Genomic DNA, 21475 nt, shown 5'->3' with positions numbered 1-21475 from the left:
AAAAAAAAAAAAAAAAAAAAAAAAGAAATGGAAAGAGAGAAAGGATGTAAATGACTTAGATGACTTCTAGCAGAACCATTAATATCTATTTTTTGATATTATTTTGTTTCTCCATCTATAGCTTCAGTCCTCTAGCCAGTAGAACAAGAGCTTTACCACTGTTTTAATTAAATCATCCCCCAAAAAAGAAAATATTTGAATAGTAGAGTATTATTATTATTATTATTACATATTAATAGCACTTGCACCTATTCCTCTTATTTTCAACTGGGTATGACTTAAAGCCAGGAAGTTACCTTTATACATCAAAACTTCTAAAAGAATCTCCTGGACTTTATTAAACAAATTCTATTCCCAGGCTTGAACCATAATACTGTATATTCTATGCAAGATTGGGTGATTTATTTGCCTCCTATATTACTTAATATCTGCCTATATGACATAAAATCAATAGAAAATAAAAATAAAGGCAGCATGCATGGATTTGTTAACCTTAATAGAAATAATTTTACCTTTGAAATGTGTATTTAAAGATTTGGTGTTGAGAATTTTTTTCCAATTGAGGAACTAGTTGTTCATATAAACATAGTCTAATGATTAGCCAACAAATCATTACTATGTGGTCCATAAGCTGTGTTAAAGGTACTTCTAGTGTATAGATGGTTGAGAACATAAAGTGTGGAAAAAAACTACTTTGGCTCAGTCTAATCCAGAGACATATATACTCTGGACATATTTACTTAAATGGGGTGTAGTGGAAAAAGCAAAACTTAGATGGAAGCCAAGTTGTGTGACTTGCTTTGCTAATTTGCTTATTCTTTCTGGACTAATTTGATCATAGATAAATGGAAATAAAAATATTACCAGTTCTTATTTCACAAGAGTATTATGAGGATTAGATTTTAAATGTGTATGAAAACACCTTGTAAATTGTAAAGCTCTACATAAATCATTGTTATTATGATTATTGTTATGTCTTTAGAGATATATGTCTAGAGAATAACAAAATATAATTTTAATCATATATTTAATCCAATTAATTTAAAATTAAAAATAAAACAAAGAGGTGACACCTTTTAGAATTCCCAATAGGCCCAAAGACTTTAGGAGAAAGCAAACCAGCTAAAAGATGACCACTGTGCTGGTCTGTTGAATCTATTCCCATAAACAGAAATGGTAAACCCAAGAGAGGGAGATGAGTGGTGATAATGATTCACAGCAGAAGGGAAAACACCTGCATTTCTGACATTAAAAAAATATAGAATTGAAATGCTAGGTAGAACTTTGGTGATTATGTAAGCTACACCTAACAAAGTGCTCTAGAACCTTATACGTATGAGATTCAATGAGTTCCTGTAGAATGAATGAGTCTTCTAGAGGAGTATATCAAAAGCTAAACGGTAATTTGACAGGGTACATAATAGAAGCAGAATCAAGATAACATCCAAGACAGGAGAACTCTAACCTAGATTTCTCTCCATGCTGTCTTCTATTGATACAGGTCCTGTTATCTCTGACTGTAGAAAGATATACCATAGTATCTGAACACCTGAGCCCATTTCTTTTCACTGTTATAATTTTCAGACTGAATGCTAACAGGTTCCAGACTCTAGCAAGAGGATCCCTTTTAGTTACTATGAAAAGTTGACACCTGTAAAAGTTGACACCTATAGAGATAAAACTAACTTCAGTATTTCTGGTAAATGAAAGGTTCAGTGTGACAATATGATTCCCAGAAAAGCCTTGATTCTCAGCATCTTGGAAGGATCAGTACCTAAATGTAAGTGCTAGGGTCTTGCCGTGGGAAAAGAATCATAAGTAAAAGTCAGTATCTCTAGAGAACAGTATATGCCTGCCCTGTTTGACAGTGCTCCATGTTCACACTATTTGGTTCTGAACTATTATTTTGTTTAATTTGGATACAAATATATCAAACAGGAATTGTATATATGTTTTATTTTAGAAAATGATACAACTAAAAATTTGTTAAATTTTGTTGCTTCTCGATGATTTTTTCCCACAATTGGTGCTATTTTCTGTGCTCATCCAAGAAGAGGTCATGCCACAAGCTGTTTCACTTTCAGCCAGCAAGCATTAGTGCACAAGATGGCCAGTGCTCTCAGCCAATGAGCATCCACTGCACTATTCACAGTTCAGTTGCTTTGCAACCCATGGGACTATGCTTTTGGAGGTTCATTTTATGCCATTTATTTACTCCTTCATACCGTCTCTTAATCCACAAAAATGTGCAAGTAATAGTTCTGGATCTGCCACAAAAAAATTTTAATCATATTTTTAGATAATAATAAGTACTTGGAACCAATTAATAATACATTTTATGAAAACTTATGAAGTATAACTATAGCAGTACTTAACATGAAATTTGTAAGCTTAAATTATATATTTGAAAGAATGTGCTGATATTGAGTTAAGCATGAAACATAGGAAGTTAGAAGACAACATAACTAACAAAAAAGAAAGTAGAAAGAAGAAAGAAAATTTGTAGTAAGAACAGATATCAAATATAATAGATTTAAAACATAGGAAAAAGCCAAAAATGTCTTTGAACCTCTGGAAAGCTTGATCATGAAACAAAGTAATTACAAAAATAAATAATATTAAGAATGAGAAGAGGAATTTTATTACAGATTCAGCAAAGATGAGAAATAGAACTTTATGAACAATGGGATGTGTTCCCTAGCTAAGTTGAAGATTTACGTGTCATACAGCTAGCAGTGCCATCATGGTACAAACTCCAGAAAAGCATGCCAACATACCCTATCTAAGTATATTCAAAATTCAGCCTGCCAGGATGAATAAAACATCTCAATGGCTCTGTGGCAAAGTGTGGTCTCTACCTGGTGACAGCACCTTTGAATTGGAGTTGATGCATCGCAGAAAGGCAACTGGCCAAAATTCTGGGACGATAGTGTCCTACCTATGCATAACATAGATAAAAGCTAACTTAGTTTCCCACGAGCTTAAAAACACCAGGAGGAGAGAGGTCTGCTGTGTACTGTGAAGAATTCTTGTGACTGCTTCTTCCTGGACCCTCTTCCTCATCATGTCAGCAAGCTGCAAGACATAAGACAAGGCAGCAGCACTCACCAAGTGGTGAGTGATTCAGGCTGAAGAACCCTTTAAGTACACTTGCTACTGTTGGATTTTTGTTCCAAGGATTTAGCTGCAGGTACACTTTTGTATGTAACAACAAAAATGCTAAAAGCTGCCTGCAAAAGGTGTCCTTTATTCCCTATAACTTTACTGAATAGGAAATTACTGTTTAGCTATCTTTTGGGGAAGTAACAAGGATAAGACGTGTAATTATCCTGGGGCCATTCTAAGAGTAAACTTTTGAACCATATATTCTCTCTTTTGGGATGACACTAAATGCTTTTTTTCATTGCTTTAAAGTTCTTATCTCAGTCGTCATTTCACATTGTGAAACAGCACTCAAAATGCACCATAACTCTTATGTTGTAGAAATTCTGTGAGAAGTAGCGTATTCTCCTCTTGTATACGAGATTGAAAAATCCAAATGTTCTAGAAATTCCTGCCAGAAACAATATCTTTTTTTCTAATAGCTCACAAGTATTTTTTCTCTACAACATGTGTTTTAAGCCACCTAATTATAAATGCCTTGATATGAGCAAGCTCCTACATTTAACCCCAACAGCGTATTGTCACCACCGATGATTTATAGACTTTATGTCCTTGTATTTTATGCTAGGTTGATAAATATTTATTTACTTTCTAATCTTAAAATCACCGAGAGATAAATATAAGTTGCAGTTTTTTGGTATTGTCTTTTTTTACTTAAAATGTTGCCGCTGTTAACTCATTTTTTTTCTTTCTACTTTATGTTTAATACACAGTTTTTTTATTTGAGGTATAAATGGCAAATTCAGTTCTTTAGCTAGACACAGAATAACCATATAGCATATAAAGTTCTGACAAGGAAGGTCATAAAGTTTAAAATGATCCTTAAGATAAGACCTTTTCTGAAAAGTAGCTTAAGAGAAATGATTTTCATAGTTCTAAATCTTAAAGCGTCACCAGCAAATACACGAAGTTTGACACATTCTCCATATGTGTACATGTTCATACCTTCTCTTGTTAGTTGGGAAGTTCTCCTAAATAACAATGGTTTTCAGGCAAACACTAGGTGAAATTTTGATGGGAATATGATAGACAGAATTTAAACATCAAATGAATGATTCAACTAGTGACCTTGAAAGTCATTTTTCATCTCTGAAAATCTCTAGGTTTCTTATGAGAATGGTGGAAATTAACTTGAGGGCCTGTTGACCTAGCTTGACCTATGGCTTTTGTTTACACAAATGCATTTTTTTTCAGATACCCTATTAAAATATCATTGTAAAGTTATTGAAAATAACACCATACAAAACAGTGTAGGTTTGATTTGTCCCCACTACCAGCATATTGTGGACAGTCTCTTACACAGACAGGTAAAATGAGCTGTTCTGTTCTGAGATAGTGGGCAACAGAGATCGTGTAACAAACCCTGACTGCCTAGATAATCCAGAAAGCCCTGGCAAGTTCACTTCCATTTAGTGAAGTGAGATAATTTGGCAATTCATGCAAGAGACTGAGAACCAAGCCTCAAGCCCTGCCTCTGATTCTGCAGGTGTGGTAAGTCTTTCATGCCTTTCTGTGTCTCCAGTGCTTCTTCATGGGCAGATTATTTGTAAATCTACTTCACAATCACTATGTAACTAGTATATGTTTAAAAACAAACTATAATACTTAGGGGAGGAGTCAATTCTCCCTTACAGGAAAAAATCCATCATTTTATTTCCTAAATTTGACTCAATTTCAGGTTTTACTACTGGGGAAACACTGAAGTACAGCACAAAGTAATTGACTTCAGGATGAAAGATTTCAAACCTTAAAAAGCAATTAATTTATTTCTCCTTTCACCCACAGGTCTACCCACGGATAGCGCCGGCATTTTGGCACTACCTGCGGGTAGAAGTGAGTAGCTGGTACTTGAATTCTCCCACCTTTGCTCCTTGCACTCTGCTGGTGTGGTCTGATCTGATATGCCCGTTTCGCTCAAGATGCAGCTGCCATTCTATGTAAACATATTCTCACACCACCACCATTTCTTGGAGTTGGGTCAGGAATCTAAATCACCAAAAATACAAGTGCAGTGTATATAAGACTAATCATCTTTCTTAATAAATTTCCAAATAGGACCATATCATATGCATCGTTGTGATAAACAACTAAATGCCAAATTATAGAAAACCATGGTGACACTACTTTGTAATCAATACTTTGAGTATTCAGAGCATAATTCCTCAATTAAACTTTGGAATGTTTCTAGGAAAAGGTAGAATAACTCCCGTTTCATTTCCTTTCTCCTTTTTTCCTGTCCCCCAGGAACATGAACAGCTGACCTACTCTTCCACAAGGTCCAAGGCCCCCAGTGTCATCATCACAGGTCTGAAGCCAGCCACCAAGTATGTATTTCACATCCGAGTGAGAACTGCAACAGGATACAGTGGCTACAGTCAGAAATTTGAATTTGAAACAGGAGATGAAAGTAAGTTTCACGCAAGGATATACAGTCAGATGTGAATTTAGTATCATTCCAATTTGACCTGATATTTAAAACCAGGTGTCCCATGTTTTTAATAGTTCATTTAAATGAGAGTTTGTTCATGTAAATACTCACAGTCATTTCAGTCAATACTTTGTGTTATCATTAAATGCTTTCATGAAATGCCTTACTCTACCACCGTGGTAATATGGCCAAACTGTGGCCCTTTATGCTATTGCACAGAGTCTTTATGGATGCCTAATAGTTCACCAGCCCTGGCATCATGATATGATCCTAATGAAAACTTGGAAGAGAATAAAGCCATGAACAAATGATTTTAGCAATTCAGAATTGTGCAGCTTTGGCCTTGTATCTCAGGTCAATAAAAACAGTGGTCAGGAGATCAACAGCACTGACATGTACATTATAAGTTTAAGTACGGATACATGGGCTTCATCAGAAACCCACATTAATTCCGGAGCCTCAACATGCTGAAAACCAAAATGGGAGGTGAAGGGAGTGGGATGTTCCAATGTCATGTAACATCAGCTTTGAGGTCTTTTATTCATTCTAAACCCAACTTTACCAATGAACTCTTTTTGGCCTTCAGAAATCCATCTTACTGCTCTCTTTGTGAGAATAGTAGGGATTGCTTTTGCCAGACATCTTTATGAAAAAGTGTCCAAATATATAAGAAAAATCTGTTTCCATCATTGTTAAAATACTGTATTAATATAATAATTCCATAAAAGTGAATTTATTATAGTAATTCCTTATAGATAACAATAATAATAGCATTTATTGAGCCCCTAAAAATGCCTAAAATGACATGAAATATTTTACATGGAGTTGTTCATTCAAACCTTTCAACATCCAGTGAGACAAGTATTATTTTTGTAATTTTACCTGTAAGAAAATAGAAACGTAAAGGAGTTGAACAATTTGCCCAAATTTAAGCAACTGGTATGAAGCTAAGCTAAAATTTGAAATGGAAGCGTGTTTTATTCAAATGCCTATGCTGTTAGCTACTCCACCATCCTACTACATCTTATCATTTGTATTTTTATGAAGTGTCTTTTGTAAGACCATGAAATAGGCCATAGTTTCTCAGTTTATTACTCCCTCAAAATGAAGCTACTTGGGTTTCAGATCTGTGACGGAAGGAATATTTTTGTTGTTTTACCTTGATGAATAGTATTCACACAGAAGAACTTCTTTGTTACAATTATATCTAACTACAAAGGGAGAAAGTGCTGATATATTTAAGTAAGAAGGACCCCAGCTTTGGGAGAATGAGTGAACTAATTAATAAAAAGAATACTTGTGACCTGAGTGTTTGTATCAGTATTAGTCATTTAAATTTCTGCTGGAGACTATTGACTTTTTAAACTAGAGAGAAAATTATTGGGAGTGGAGTATATGATCACAAAACATAGATCCACAATGAAATCTGTATAAAAATATCAAAAGATTTGCTCCCTGTTATTCGTTTTTCACTGTTTCCGCCCCCCTCCCTCCCCCTCTCCCCCCCCCCCCCGCCACACTTGTCAAACTGTAGCCTAGGTATAAAGCTAAGGATACAGTCCAAGGAAAGTTTGGTCCAAGATAGTCGAATCACTGTCTTTTCTAGGCTGTGTTTCTTTTCACAGCCTGGAAAAGTTAATAGCCTTTGCACTTCTCTTGTTTTATTTCACAGATTAAAAAAATTCTCCTGACTTTTAAAGTGTGACATTGTTGAGTATTGCATTTTTAAGTTAGAAATGCACTCTCAGATAAACTCATAGAGCTAAATCTAAATAAGTCATTTGTGTTCATTTGGGACTTTTAGAGTAGGCTATCTAGTGTAATACTAACAAAAATTCTGATTTAAATATGAACAGTTTGATTGGGTTCAACCTTAGATTTCAACTCACTGTACTTTCAGGACAATTTCGTCAGACGTTATGTGATAAAAAGAAAGGTCTCATACTCACAAGTGACTCAGTACAATTCACTCATTCAACCAACATGTATGGAATATTTAATATGTGCCATACTCGTATGAGGCTCTGGGGATAAAAAAATAATAATAAGAGCTAATAGCCTATGCCTTCAAACAAGTTTCAGTCTATATTTCTGGGACGAAAATAAAAAATTTAAATCAAAAATACAAGATTAGTGATGTGTACTATCATAAAAATATACAAAGGATATGGTGACAGCATAGTGAAGATGACTAGTTCAGCACACGTGAGTGGTGAAAGGCTTCTGGGGGGTGAGAGGCTGGGACTCTTTCTTGAAAGAATAGTCATGGAACAGAAAAAGCATAAAGGCCTGTAACAACGTAAAATATTGAAAGAGTAAATTGGTGTGACTGTGTGAGGAGATACGAATGGTAAAATGGTGATAGATGAAGGTGGAGAGTTACATGGGTCAAACCAAGAGCACTTTTTAGCCATATTAAGGGCATTTTCATGTATCCAGAAAATATGCCGGATCCACTGGTGGATTTGAATCCTGGATTAATATGACTAGTAATACGTGCAAGACTCTATGCTGAGCAATTTACACATATTACCTCATTTAATTCTGACAAGATTATCCCTCATTTTAGAAACTTACGTAGCTTTACCAGAATCTGATACCTAGTGAGTGGAGGTACAAGATTAGAACCCTAAAACTATCTGACAATGGCAGCAGAAGATGGTGAAAACTATGTTCTGAATTACTGATTCATGAATGCCACAAAAATGACTTTGGTTAAAATCTTGAAAAGATAAAATGTCTGAGAAGAACCTGAAAATAATATATTTGTCTAAACCTGATGTTTGAGAACATAGAATGGCTCCTAAGTCAATTTACAGTCTAAGGGAAAATAATGTAAAGGATCGTTTAAAAAAAAAAAAAAAAACCTGGTTAACTTTAAATAGCATTTTCGAAGCCTGCTGTTTATACCCAGGAGAGAATTTCAGTGAATAATGCTATAGTAGCATATGGATAGGTTTCCCATAAATTCAAGGATATGATGATGTGAATCCCAATTGGTGGCATCCATCTTTTTCTCTCCATACCCTCCTGGCTCTTCTTTAAATTTTTATAGCCTTTGTTTCTCAAGTAGTGCCTGAATTATTGTAATGTCAGCTTTATTATTAAGTTCTCTGTTGTGTATTTCACTGAATTAACTTTATAATACATTCATAGAGATGAGGTATGGGTTGGAAAGGAGTGATCTCATTTGATGATCTGGTTCAAATTTTTGAAATTAAACAAAATTAAGTAGTTTACAATTCAGTTCTTTTTAGTCATATTATTTTACTTTGTCCAACTTTGACTTTGCTAATGACCAAGGCAATAATATAATTATGAAATAATTCCTTTTGAGAAGCATAATGTTCTTAACAGGCTATTTGTGCTACAAACATAGCAGCATCTGAAGAAAAATTATGGTGACCCTCTTGCACTTAGAGACTACTGCTTGGTTCTTTTTCAGTCTCAAAATATGCTAGTGGAGATTCTCTAACCGTCTGACAAATGCTAAGATTACTAATTATCACTGTTAGCATCATAAAATGAGTCTACTTGAACTAGAGCTATTGGTTTCCCATCTACCTAAATCTATAAAACATTCCTTATTGCATATATGTATATGGAGGTAGAAATATAGACTGATTGATAGATCAAATTGACTGATATATAGTCAGAAAATTATTTCCTTGTATTTCAATGTTCGCATTTTATGGATCCTCTGATTTCTTGCTGGGCTAAGTGTACAGTTAATATTATGTCCACTAACAGCATTTATTGAGTGTCTACTGTGTACTGGCCTTATTATTAGGTACTGTACTTGATTGTCCCCTACTTTTTTATAATAGATTTATCAAAACTACAATAAAATTACAGAATCAGTAGTAAGAAAGTAAGAATATAAAAATACTTCATGTGGATTTTCTTGGAAGATAGATGGAAATTAGGTGTTAGAAGCTAGTAAGAATTTTCTCAATATTAAAATAAAATCTATATTATACCCCAAAGCATTAACCATAACACATATCCACAGACACACACTGGTCAAGTACAGTCCTTTTTGGCTTATGCAGCTGTAATAGGAAATTTTAACTTCCTCAAATTTCTTATTATTTCTGAGCTTATTTTCTGGGCCTTTCACTGCTGAAAAAAATGAGAATCAAAATAAAAAAACTGTTGACATCACCAGTAATATTAGCCATAACTTATAAATAGCTTGAAAAAAAAAACATGTTTGATACATTTTAACAATAATCCTGTTAAATTACACATTTTAAAAAGTAATAAAGATAAGGAAATCAAACTTTTGTTTTTATTTAAAACACTAGCAAGATTTGTATAACATTAAATTCCATTTTATAGTAGCAGTAAGTAATTTTGCATGTGCAGTTTTAAAACCAAAATAAAATGTATTCTGCTAGATTGTAGCTAGCTCGAACCTTCTGCTTAAATACTAAAAAAAATAACTTATGAGCTATCAAAAGGGAGCAGAATCCATGGTTTAAAGCCAATGTTTGAAAGAAAATTGGAATTTTACATGTAGTAATTGGCAATTTACCTCTTCCATTGCCTTAATAATTATCTAAATGACCCACAAGAATTGATACATTGCCAACATATAAGCAATGCATTCCTTTTTGCTGAAAAGATTAATTACAGCTTACATTTTAACAACATGTAAATTTAAGCTTTCACCTGTAGGCTGCATAAATCAGTTTTGTAGCAGAAGAGGCACATCTGTCAACATTTTAAAATGTATTATTTACCAAAAGTAATAATGATGGACTAAATTTGTAGCACATAAAATAATCATATAAAAATCATTATAATCAACATGAACAAACCAAACTATAAAATAATTACATTATAGTGGGTATTTCAAAATAAAATCTTATGTCATGCCTTATATATTTTTCAACAAGTGGTATGTAGATACAAATGAATAAATGTAAGCATTTAATTATTTTGAAAATATACATAAGATTTAGCTGTTTTAGTATGGTTGACGTAAGAAATTTGGCTTGTTTTAGCAATTTGTAGGTAGGAAATGATCCTAAAAAATAAGATGCAACATTACGTTTCAGTTTCTTCCTCCCTAATCCATTTTTATGTCCCTCTTTGATTAATTTTCCTAAATTCCATTTGCACACTTAAAAATTCTAAATCATTGCATATGTTGTATTGAATAGAATGTTAATTTCTCAGCAAGATATCAGGTCCCCTCCAAATGTAATCCAAACTGACATCATTTCTATCGATTTTCCAAGTTAACATATTCTCTGGAAAATTAGATTATTTGGATGCTTCATGAACAAAATAATCTGTATCTTCATCATACCTAAGATTTTTCTATGACTTCCAACTGGAGTATTCAGAAAATGATCACATTACAAATGGTCACTGTAGCTTACATGCTACCTTCCTAAAGTGTTCTTGCCAGCGAGAAATCATCACTCCCTCCTTGGAATTTCTAAATATTTTATTGTTCAAAGGCATAATTCTTTACTAAGTTGTAAACTCATTGAGATAAAGAACTATAGTCTGTATATCTGTGTGTCTCAGAAAATGTCTTACACACAGGTTCCAATATACATGTAATCAAATAAATAAAGAAAATATGATTTACAAAAATACTAAAGAATAGTATGTTGCCTGCCGGGTCAAAAAGAAAAAAAAAATACTAAAATATTAAATATTAGTATTAGAATACTAAAGAACAGTATGTTGCCTACCAGTTCAAAAAGAAAGAATCGGATAATTTTATTTGCCATAGATAAGCAATATTGCTTGCTTTATTTTGAGTAACAAGCTATAACTGGCTTGAGTCATGAAAAAACATAATATATGCAAGTCTAACTACAAATTAATTGTTAATTCTAAATTTGGGGGGCATTTTAGGTAGGGTAAAATGACAATTTTGTTGTTTACACATTTTCTTCCTTAAACTCTTTTATAAAAATCTCCATTATGTTTAATCCGGTCTGTTGAAGCACAGTCTGTACTGTTTCAATTACTTAGGATGAAATTAGCTACATCATTATTAACACCAGCCAGAAATTTTGGAATGATTATTAATGGTAGCGCATGAAGCAGAAAGAGGACCAGCTGACCCTGGTGGAGTAATAAAAAAGTTAATTAATCAAGCAGGAGGCAGATTTCATATTTATGAGTCTACCCAGAGGAGGACAAATTCCAGTATATAAGACTTTAATTTAAAGTAATCTCCAATCAATAGCACACTTTCAACATTGGCAGCCATAGCCATCTAAATGCAAACATCAGTAGAAAAGAGGAATTTTCTAGCAGTTAGGGTGTCTGAATATAAAGTGGCCTGTCCTATAAGGTAACGAAGGCCCCTCATAATAAGAATTTGTGCTGAAGCTAATTGGGAACCTGTTTAGCATGTGATAAAAGAAATCCCTGCTTTGTTTAGAAGGTTGTGATACAAGTTTAATGTAAATTCAAACATTGAGATTTCATAACAACATATTTGTGACTTCTAATTATGTTCCAAGCACTTTTAAAAAATCTTTTCTGGTTACCAAAACACTTATAGCCTTTGCAGAAGATACTATTATGCCAATTGTACAGATCAAGAAAGTAAAGCATAATGAAGTACAGTAACCTAACAGTACCCACAGGTAGTAAGCATTGGAATGGGGTTATTATGGCATTAGGCCCTTTTCATACTAATGCTTAGAACCAAAATTGAGTTCCCTTTCTGCCCATTCAGTACTTTCACTTTTCTTATTCACCTAGTCATTACTTATAATTTTCTACATGATTATTTTTTATTATTACCTCCAATTCGTCACCCTCTCTTAATTACTTATATTTTGCCTTAGCATAATGTGTCTTTGAATATAAGCAGATTTTCAGAAGACTATTTATAAATCTCAATGCATCAAGTTCACAGTGCTGTGCAGTGTTTTAATGCATATTTCTGGATTAATGTACACATGGTAGACCAAGTATAACACTCCAAAGAGGCAAAATAAAGCAGTTAGTATGATTTACTTAACTATGCAGGGTCTTGATGAAGAGTCACTGTTTGCACAGAAAGTGGAAGTCTCCCTTTAAGAGAGACTGAATTGACAAAAATTTAAAAAAAGGTATTTTATTTCAATTATGCCTAGATCAAATAAGGATTTTAAATGATAGGAACCAGGCTTAGGTACCATAAGACAGATTGAAGGCCTTAATATGAAAAATATTAAAGATCATAACTTTGCTAAATGAGCTGGAAAGAAAATCATTAACTATTAATAGGTACTTAGATGTTGTAAAATGTGCATATCAAAGGGCAGTGTTACAGTGTGGCTTGTATTTAAAACAAAAGTAACAAATAACAGTAGATGTATTTCTTAATACAGAAAGTAGCTTATTTTTAAGGCAGTAACACATAGCAATGTATGTAAAATATTATTTCTTTGGTATATAAACCATCAACCCTTGACTGGAAGTTTTTACAAGATCAGGGAACATTTCTTTTGTTTCTTTTTTTAAAAGATTCTCATTTGTGTATGCTGTGTGAATTTGTTCTCTTAGCACGTTTCAGGTAGTCAATACAGTATTATTAACTATGGTCACCATGCTGTACCTTAGATTCTTAGAGCTTATTCATCTTATAACTGAAGACTTGCACTCTTTGACTAATATTTCCCCATTTCTTTCTTATTTTTATACCTCTTATATTGCTTTGCATGCACCTGGCAAAGAGAAGGCATTCAATTAATTTCGTATGAATTAATATTATCCAATAAATACACAATACTCGGTATTTATAAATCCTCAATGTTGCTTCAAACACATTACATGTATTTTATTATTCTACCTATATATTTTTAGTATTTTATTTTTGTTTATTTTGTACATATATTACTAACAAGCAGTCTGCCGAATGCTAAGGAAACAAAGGAGATAATACATGGTCTCTGTCTTTAGGAAGTTTATCGCTAAACCACACTAGAGATAAGAGAGTTCCTGATTTATGTCATTCCCAAAGTCTGATTTTAATTTGACTTGATATGAGATGGATTTTGTTTTCTATCAGCCATCATATAAATTGCTTGAATTTTTCTTTCAAGCTATTTGACTTTACAACCTTGAATTCTTAAAGAGAGCAAAAAATGGTCCTTAGGTATTTCAAATTGCCCCAAATTTAGTGAAAAATATATTCTCTATGTAACACTTAAAGAGTTAGAGCCATTCTTCAGACTACACAAATCAGCTTTATTGACTTATATTTTGATGTGGCTTTTCAAGAGTCGTATTTTAGTTGTCAGAAAAACATCAAGGGCAGAGTGAAGAAAACCTAATTTCTCATTATATTAACAGCAATATGGAGGCCTATCCAGAATTGCTGGTATGATTCTTCATTGTGGTTGACCTCTCACCCTCATCTGTTGCATGGTCATGCACTAAGCTCAAGTAGGAAATAGGAGTATTGTGTTGTTCAGTAAGTACAGATAGAATGGTGTTTGAAAGCATTAGGGGAGCTCTAGCTGGTTGTAGAGTATCATAGTGATGATATATAAATATGGTTCTTACAGGGAAAGGGTAGAAATGCATGATGCTGAGATGAAGCTGTCCTTTGGGAGGCCACAGGCTGGAAGGATGACATAGCATGGGGTTTTGGTTCATGTTGTAATTGTATGTCATGGTCACATTCTATCCACGTGATAATCCATTATTTTTCAGAGCTGAAAAAAATCTGAGAATTAAAGAGTAGTAAAAATGTCCAAGTCAGGTTAAAAGTATTTCATACAAAATATATGAATATTAAATATTATATGTTTATGTCAAGACATAAAAGCATAGTTGGAAAAAATTTAATTTGCCTGGTGCCACTCTTCAATAAAAAACATTTTAAATTATCTAATGTAACGTCTTCTAAATTTGTATTAGCCCAATGCAAAACAGCTGTTTGTGCTTTATTTCACCATCAAGTCACAATACTGAATGGACAAATATTTATAAAATAAACCCAGCCAGTTCTACAAAGGCCTGTATGAAGAATTAAGAAGCAGCTTAAGTATTCATGTTACACTTTACTTTTTCAAGGGAAACAGTAGTTCCTTTGAAATTTAAATTGAGTAACAAGAATTCTTGGCAAAATTACAGGAGTACTTTAAAAGATCTAGCTGTGTGTGCACAAACCCAAGCATGACATGTGTGAGCACATTACTGTACTATAAAGATAGGCAAAGGAGCAGAATATGGCAATCTTACTGCTAGATATAAAATAGCTGATTCACATCTGATTTTCATATTCTCTTATGCTTCTGGAAAACAGCATTCATTTAAAAATTCTCTTGCACTACAGTTTTTTTAAATTAGTTATCTTATATTTGCTGGATGCATAATCAGTAAGCAGACTAAATAATTTTGTCAACAAATAATTTTGGCAATTCCATCAACAATAAACATGGCAATATTACTGAATTTAGCACACGTGTATGTATATATATATGTACATACATACACACATTCATATACATAATACATACGTTCTGCATTCGTATACACTTCCTATTCCCATTTTGAGATAAAGGAATGAAATTGTCATTATTTTAAATATTGTTACATAAGTTGTTACCCGTGGAAGTAAAAAGAATTTGTTTTAAAATTTGATATAGTTGTGTTAAATTTAATATGAGGGAGAAAGAGAAGGGCACCTGAGTGGAAGCAGTAAAAGCTAAAGTAAGCAGAAGGATGTTTAATTGTTCAACTTGTTCATTCACCCATTTACTCAATCAAAACACATTAATAAGTGGGCCAGATATAGATGTAGGCACTGGCGATTCAAAAACAAAAAGGATAAACCAATTCCCTGCTTTCACAACAGCTCGTGAGAAGTTCAGAACATTAAACAAGATTCCAGTAGAGGGTAATATGTGTTGTATAAGGGAGCACAAGGAGAAAAATGCAAACAAATGTGTCAAGGAAAGCTGCCACATGGTAATGTCTTAAAGGAAACTTGAAGGTTAAGTCAAACTTGGCCATGAAAGTAGGGGTGCAGTGAGGGTGGAGGGACCAGATGAGAGAATTGGGGAGCTTTTGTTCTCTTTAGACAGAGAGACCAGTATGTGTGCAGGTGTAGAGATCAAAGAGAGCATGGAGCTTTCTAGTAATTGGAAGAATGTCAGTATAGCTCAAACTGTGCTTTTCAAAGTGTGAGCCCTGTGCCAAACGCATCAGCAACACCGGGAACACACCAGAAATGCACATTTTTCAGACCTCTGACTAGACCCACTAAGTCAGAAACTCTGGGGGTGGGACCAAGCATTCTGTGTCCATAAGCCCTCCTGGTTATTTGGCTGCAAGCTCTAGTTGGAGAACCAGTGTCATCCTCAAATAGCACAAGATCAGCAGCAAGGAATGGTGGGGATGATGATCTCAGTACAAGAAACACAAGACATGTGGCTAGTGAGGACCATGCAATGCCATCCTTACCTGGCTTCTGAGGCTCAAATTTCCTAGGTTTTTATTTTTCTTCCAGCTGTATGTAGTTTTGGAAACAGGCAAGCCAGTCACAGTAAGCTTCCCATAACTGACGTCCCTGAAACCATTGAGAACATATCTAATTATTTCCTCACCTTCATTTTACCACACTACAAATAAAACCTTCCAAATATCTTTTTTCATTGGCACTCCTATAGCTCTCATAACTTCCAAATTCCCTAGACTATTTTAGCCTTGAAAAATTCACCTACTGAAGGTGCTAGAACCTTGGGAATCATCAATTTAAATTCTAATACATGCTCACTCTCTGCCAGCAGGTAAGCCTACATATGTCTCCCTGACAGTTCATATTTGGTCTGTGGACCTTCTGAAAACACAGTAAATTATGACCTGCTCACCAGAACCTTTTGAGAAAACTGAAGCTAAGCCATCCCAAGTCAAACCTTCCAAGAAAATCTAGACATTAAGTTATCTGGGAAACTTAGTGAATCTAGATAGCATAGGGGTAATGGTGATACATTAGCAGAGGGAAGTTAGACACCAAAACTAACATGTCAGGCAAAGGCACTTGTCTCAGGCTCAGTTGCATAGTTGTACATTCGAATTGGTGAAAGAAAAAATGCTACATTCAATTAGGCATCATAGCACTTGGTTTCTTGGCTCATGAGGATTCTCCTCCTTAGACCCGTAAATGAAGTAAAGCAAACATGCTATACTATCTTCCTTTGCTCTAAAAATGCAAAACTCTCTAGGTATTGGGACCTAAGGAAGGCAATGTAGTTGATTTATGTTTTGGTTTCCTTGTGGGAAAAGTAGAAATTTATTCATTTGTATGTAGAGTCATTCATTCAAAAATATTCTTGAGAACCCTTTCTGTACATACTCAGGCTATAGTAGAAATAGACAAAAGTCCCTGCTGTCCTGGGGCTTATATTCTAGAGAGATGAGAAAGACAATAAACAAACAATAAGCCAAACATTTTATATTTAGAGGTGTGGTGTGTTGCCTAGATTTCCCCTTCAGGACCCAACTAGTGGTAGTTCTGCCTGCTGAAAGCTCATAGTTGAAGGCTCATAGCTGCAGACATTGCCCCTCACCAAAAGAATCTGGATGCCCCAGGGTCATGCCCTCTTCCTGGGGACAGTCAGAATCCAAGACTCCTCAATGTGATGTACAAAGACCCATGCCCATTGTGTCAGTTCAAGACAACCTGGAAGAAGACCATCCCAGCTCCAGCACTCCTTGGGGTCTACTGAGGTCTTTGTAGCTACCACGTGTCAAGTCAACAGCTGCATCTTTCCATGGGCTTCCTGCACTCCCACATGTTCATGCTGAGGTCACTCCCCAGAAAACATGCTGCAAGCCAAGCTCTATTGAAGAATCTGTGTCCCAGTAAACCCCATCTAAGACAGATAATAAGAGATATTCTGGTGAAAAGTAAAGCTGGGAAGGAGGATAGGGAGTATCTGCCTCCTAATGTGAGAAAAGTACTCACTGCAGTATCTGACACAAGTAACACGTGATCATTCAAAGTTAACTATCACCATAATCCTAATTGTTACTCCAAACTAGACAACTGGCAAAAACTTCAGGGAGAATGGCCTTACTTTGGCCTTAAAGAAAAGGAAGAACTTATACAAGCAGAAATAAGAAAGAAAATTTTTATGTTAGCAACTGATTCATGCAATTCAACTTGACAGGTATTTCACAGGTAAATAGACGGCAAAAGAGAATTAGCAAAGAGGAATTTTGTGTAAAAGTTCAAGCTTTGTACTTCCTTAAACTTGGATTTAAACTTTGACTTGATCACATCCCAAATATGGGACTTTGAATAAGTCAGTTAACCACTCTGTGCCTCAGTTTCCACATCTGGAAAATGGATATAAGGATACCACCTACTTTCTGAGGTTCCCGTGAGTATACAGTGATTCAGTGCTTGTAAAGTACTTAACAACAGAAGAGTATCCAGCTATCATGCAGTTAGAGCTCAATACATGATTATTAATACTGATATTATTGTTGCTAGTTTTCAATCTTAAATTCCATTCTAACAGCTTCAAAATTGTATTGAAAATGTTCTTTACCTTCTTGCATATAGATACTATATAAAAGCAATCAAATCATTTTCTTATTCCCCTGATATTTTAGTTTTTACACCCATGAATTTACTATTAAGATAATTGGCTAGTTTTGGTGTTAGTTTTTGTTTAATTTATGTAGGTGACACAAAAGGAGGAGCGGAATTCCCCAAGGTATGTTGACCTCCCAGGGCTTAAGCACCGGACAATTTGACTCAGCCGAAGACACTCTATGTTTTGACTTCTGAGATACCAAATCTTAGTGAGCACGGTAGGCAAGTCAGGGGGTCTCCATCAGGCCCATTCCAGCAATATCACCTTGTAGATCCAGAACCATTGTCTCTACTGTTTCTATGGTAATCAAATTGCTTAGAAGTTGGCCTACTTTTCTTTTCAATACTTAACACATCAAATGTCTCAGTGCAAGCAGACAACATAGGACAGTGGTTAGAAGCTCGAACTCAGGATTTAAACTATCTGTGAGTAAATTCTGGTTCTGTCCTTTCTAACTATGTGACCATGCACAAGTTAATTAGCCTTTTTGGGCCTCAGTTTCTCCATCTATTAAATGGAGGTAATAATACTACCATTTCATATGATTATTTTGAAGACTAAATAAGTTCACATATATGTTTAGAACTATGGAGAACACATAAAAGCTCTCAAAGGTGTTTTTTAATATGATCATTACTACCCTTCTTCTGAGGGAAACTCCACTGAGTTCAGTATGATTTTTTGGACCATCCTGTGCTGTGAATCAGCTGCCACTCACCTATATAAAGAAAAAAGGAAATAATAAAAAAGAAGAAAAATGTAATTCTGGCAAAAGACCTTTTGTAGGACAGCCTCTGTGGAATCCTCCTCTGTTTTCAAGTGGAAATGAGAAGACTTATGTACCATAGCCACATACTCCACTGTAAGTTTTTTACAATTAAAATAGTAGCCACCTCATGAATTTCCTTGCACAGAAATAAGCAACTTACCCAAAATCAAGCTTAGCTATATATTGAAAATGATATTTTTGGCTCAGAATAGGTATTAGGTATGTTATCACTTCTTGAATATAAGCACAGAATATCTTGCTTGAGGAAGGATTTTACTCTTCAAATTATTGAATAGACACAGTTTTGAGAATATTTGAACTTGAATAAAATCACTTTTTTTTTTTTTTTTTACTGAGCATAATAACTGAAAAAAAGGCTACTCCATTATTTTCTAAGTTACTCCAAGTTATCTGACAGACAAACAGAGCACCAAGTAGGAACACACCAAAAAGACTTGGGGCTTTCTAATTACCTTTGGCATGTGCCCCTTTTTCTGTCACATTCTGTGCTGCAGCTCAGAATGCCTTTGAATCCTTGGGAATCTTTGACAACTCACTTATTGTTTAACAGAATGAGTCTCCAAGTATATATATATATATATATATAATATATAATTTAAGTATTATGCACTCAATAGAGATAAGAGAAATAAAATAGTCCACACTTTTGTGTTGTAAACAGAAAAAAATGTTTTAAGCAGTAGGTAGTACGACTTTCCCCATATATATAATAACATATCTAAATTGGTCTTAATTTTTATAAGGATGCTTTCTCAGAGGACTAGACAGAGAAACAGTGATTTTTTTATCTGCATTTCTCTTCTTCCTAAGAACATTTGAGGCAGTTTAAAATATATGCACAAAATGTTTAATAGATTAGAACTAAAATAGAAAATTAGCTCCATACACACAAGAGTGAACAAAGTGTCATTCTGATAATGATTACTAGAGATGCACATGTTTGTGCATAGAGAATAGAAAAGTTACCGTACACTCGTGAAGCACAAATGATCTAAGAAAGATTTACAGAGGCTGTTGAGGAAAATGGCCTCAAGCAGCTTTTTCAACAAATGCAAAAGTTTTTTGTTTGTTTTTACATGACATTTTCTGACTACAACCTTTGATAGAGCCAAGGTAAAGTTTCACTGACTGAACATGATTTTTCCATCGTGGGAGAAAGGAAGGTTACTTAATTCATTCCATGCACACAGACTTTAAAAGATAAATTATACCTAGGAAGTAAATGAAAGGAGTTACCTTTTAAATTTATTTTTTAAAACTTTTGTCTGTTAGGGACTTAAAATTGGAATAATCTAATAGGACGCTTTGATTGCAGATATCACATAAACCATGAGCTCGCTTAAGGAAAGAGGAATGAAGAAATGTCCCAGACTAGGTTTCAAAAAAGACTGGAACAAGAAACTGGAAAATTCTCAAAAAGAAAGCTTTCATTCCTGATGTGCACAGCCACTCATCTCTGTTTTGTGCTCTACCTGTGTCTATGTTCATTTAGGAAAACATGTCTATGGCTTATAAATAAGATTTCCCTTAGTGTCAACTATGCATGAAAATTGCCAAACTGATAAGCTCCGCCTCCCGGGTTCCCGCCATTCTCCTGCCTCAGCCTCCCAAGTAGCTGGGACTACAGGCACCCGCCACCACGCCTGGCTAATTTTTTATATTTTTAGTGAGACGGGGTTTCACCATGTTAGCCAGGATGGTCTCGAACTCCTGACCTTGTGATCCGCCCTCCTCAGCCTCCCAAAGTGCTGGGATTACAGACGTGAGCCACCGCGCCCAGCCGAGGTTGGTCTTTAATGAGTGCTTAAAATGTGAATTTTCTGCTTTCATATCAATAGATGATACAAATGGTACAAAAATATGGTGAAGCAATAGAGAAATCCTTCCACTATAAATGTTGAGAAGCCCAACCAGTAGTTTTGCAAAAGTAAAAATAAAACCTCTCAACGTTTACACTAAAACGGACTGCAGGCAAAGCAAAGATTGTCCTTAGGAAGCAGACTTGAATCTGCCCCCACCATTAGATATATTTTAGATTGAGAGTTTAGAGTCCCACACCACAGGATACTGTGAAAAAAGATGATTCTGGCCTGGAAATTTTTCAAAGCAGGTGTTGTTCCAAGTCATCGAAAAGAAACCCGAGGAGTAATGCTCCCGTGGAAAAAGTTATATTGAACTGCGTGGTTCTGCACTATGCTTTCCTGGATAAGCTATAGAAAAAAATATGCTTGTACAAAATGGAAATATCTTGTCTCGTTGTGTGAAGTTTTGATCAATTGCCTTTTGTCTGCCAAAGAAAATGATTTTCATTTTGATAAAGTTGGTGATGCTCAATTCTTTCTGGCAGCAATAGGGTAGCAGAATTATTTGTATCCTGAAATCAATTCTAGTTTTTGAAAATCACACCCATATCATCAGCATTTCGGAAGATGCTTATCTTTCTATCTGCCATGATGGCAAATGCCCAGTTTGTCTAAAACCAGTGTCATATTGTGAAGATACAAGTTAAAAATTAATAAA

At 34.6% G+C, this 21475-nt stretch overlaps 1 protein-coding gene across 2 annotated transcripts in view; it reads left to right on the top strand.

Annotated features, from left to right (window-relative positions):
- EPHA6 (EPH receptor A6) overlaps positions 1 to 21475 on the top strand; it is a 960105-nt gene that overhangs the window by 657334 nt on the left and 281296 nt on the right. The window contains exons 1-2 of one of the 2 annotated variants that reach the window (XM_017889956.1): positions 4538 to 4653; positions 5407 to 5569. In XM_017889956.1, coding sequence (XP_017745445.1) covers positions 5564 to 5569 — 6 coding nt within the window. In that variant the 5' untranslated portion in view covers positions 4538 to 4653; positions 5407 to 5563. Of the gene's footprint in view, positions 1 to 4537; positions 4654 to 5406; positions 5570 to 21475 lie in introns of those variants that run through there. The other variant, XM_017889953.1, reaches the window with a different exon arrangement.

The sequence above is a fragment of the Rhinopithecus bieti genome, unplaced genomic scaffold, assembly GCF_001698545.2.
Source record: "Rhinopithecus bieti isolate Rb0 unplaced genomic scaffold, ASM169854v2 scaffold_18644, whole genome shotgun sequence".
In the NCBI taxonomy this organism is placed as follows: domain Eukaryota; kingdom Metazoa; phylum Chordata; class Mammalia; order Primates; family Cercopithecidae; genus Rhinopithecus; species Rhinopithecus bieti.
This window is presented reverse-complemented; position numbering and strand designations above follow the sequence as displayed.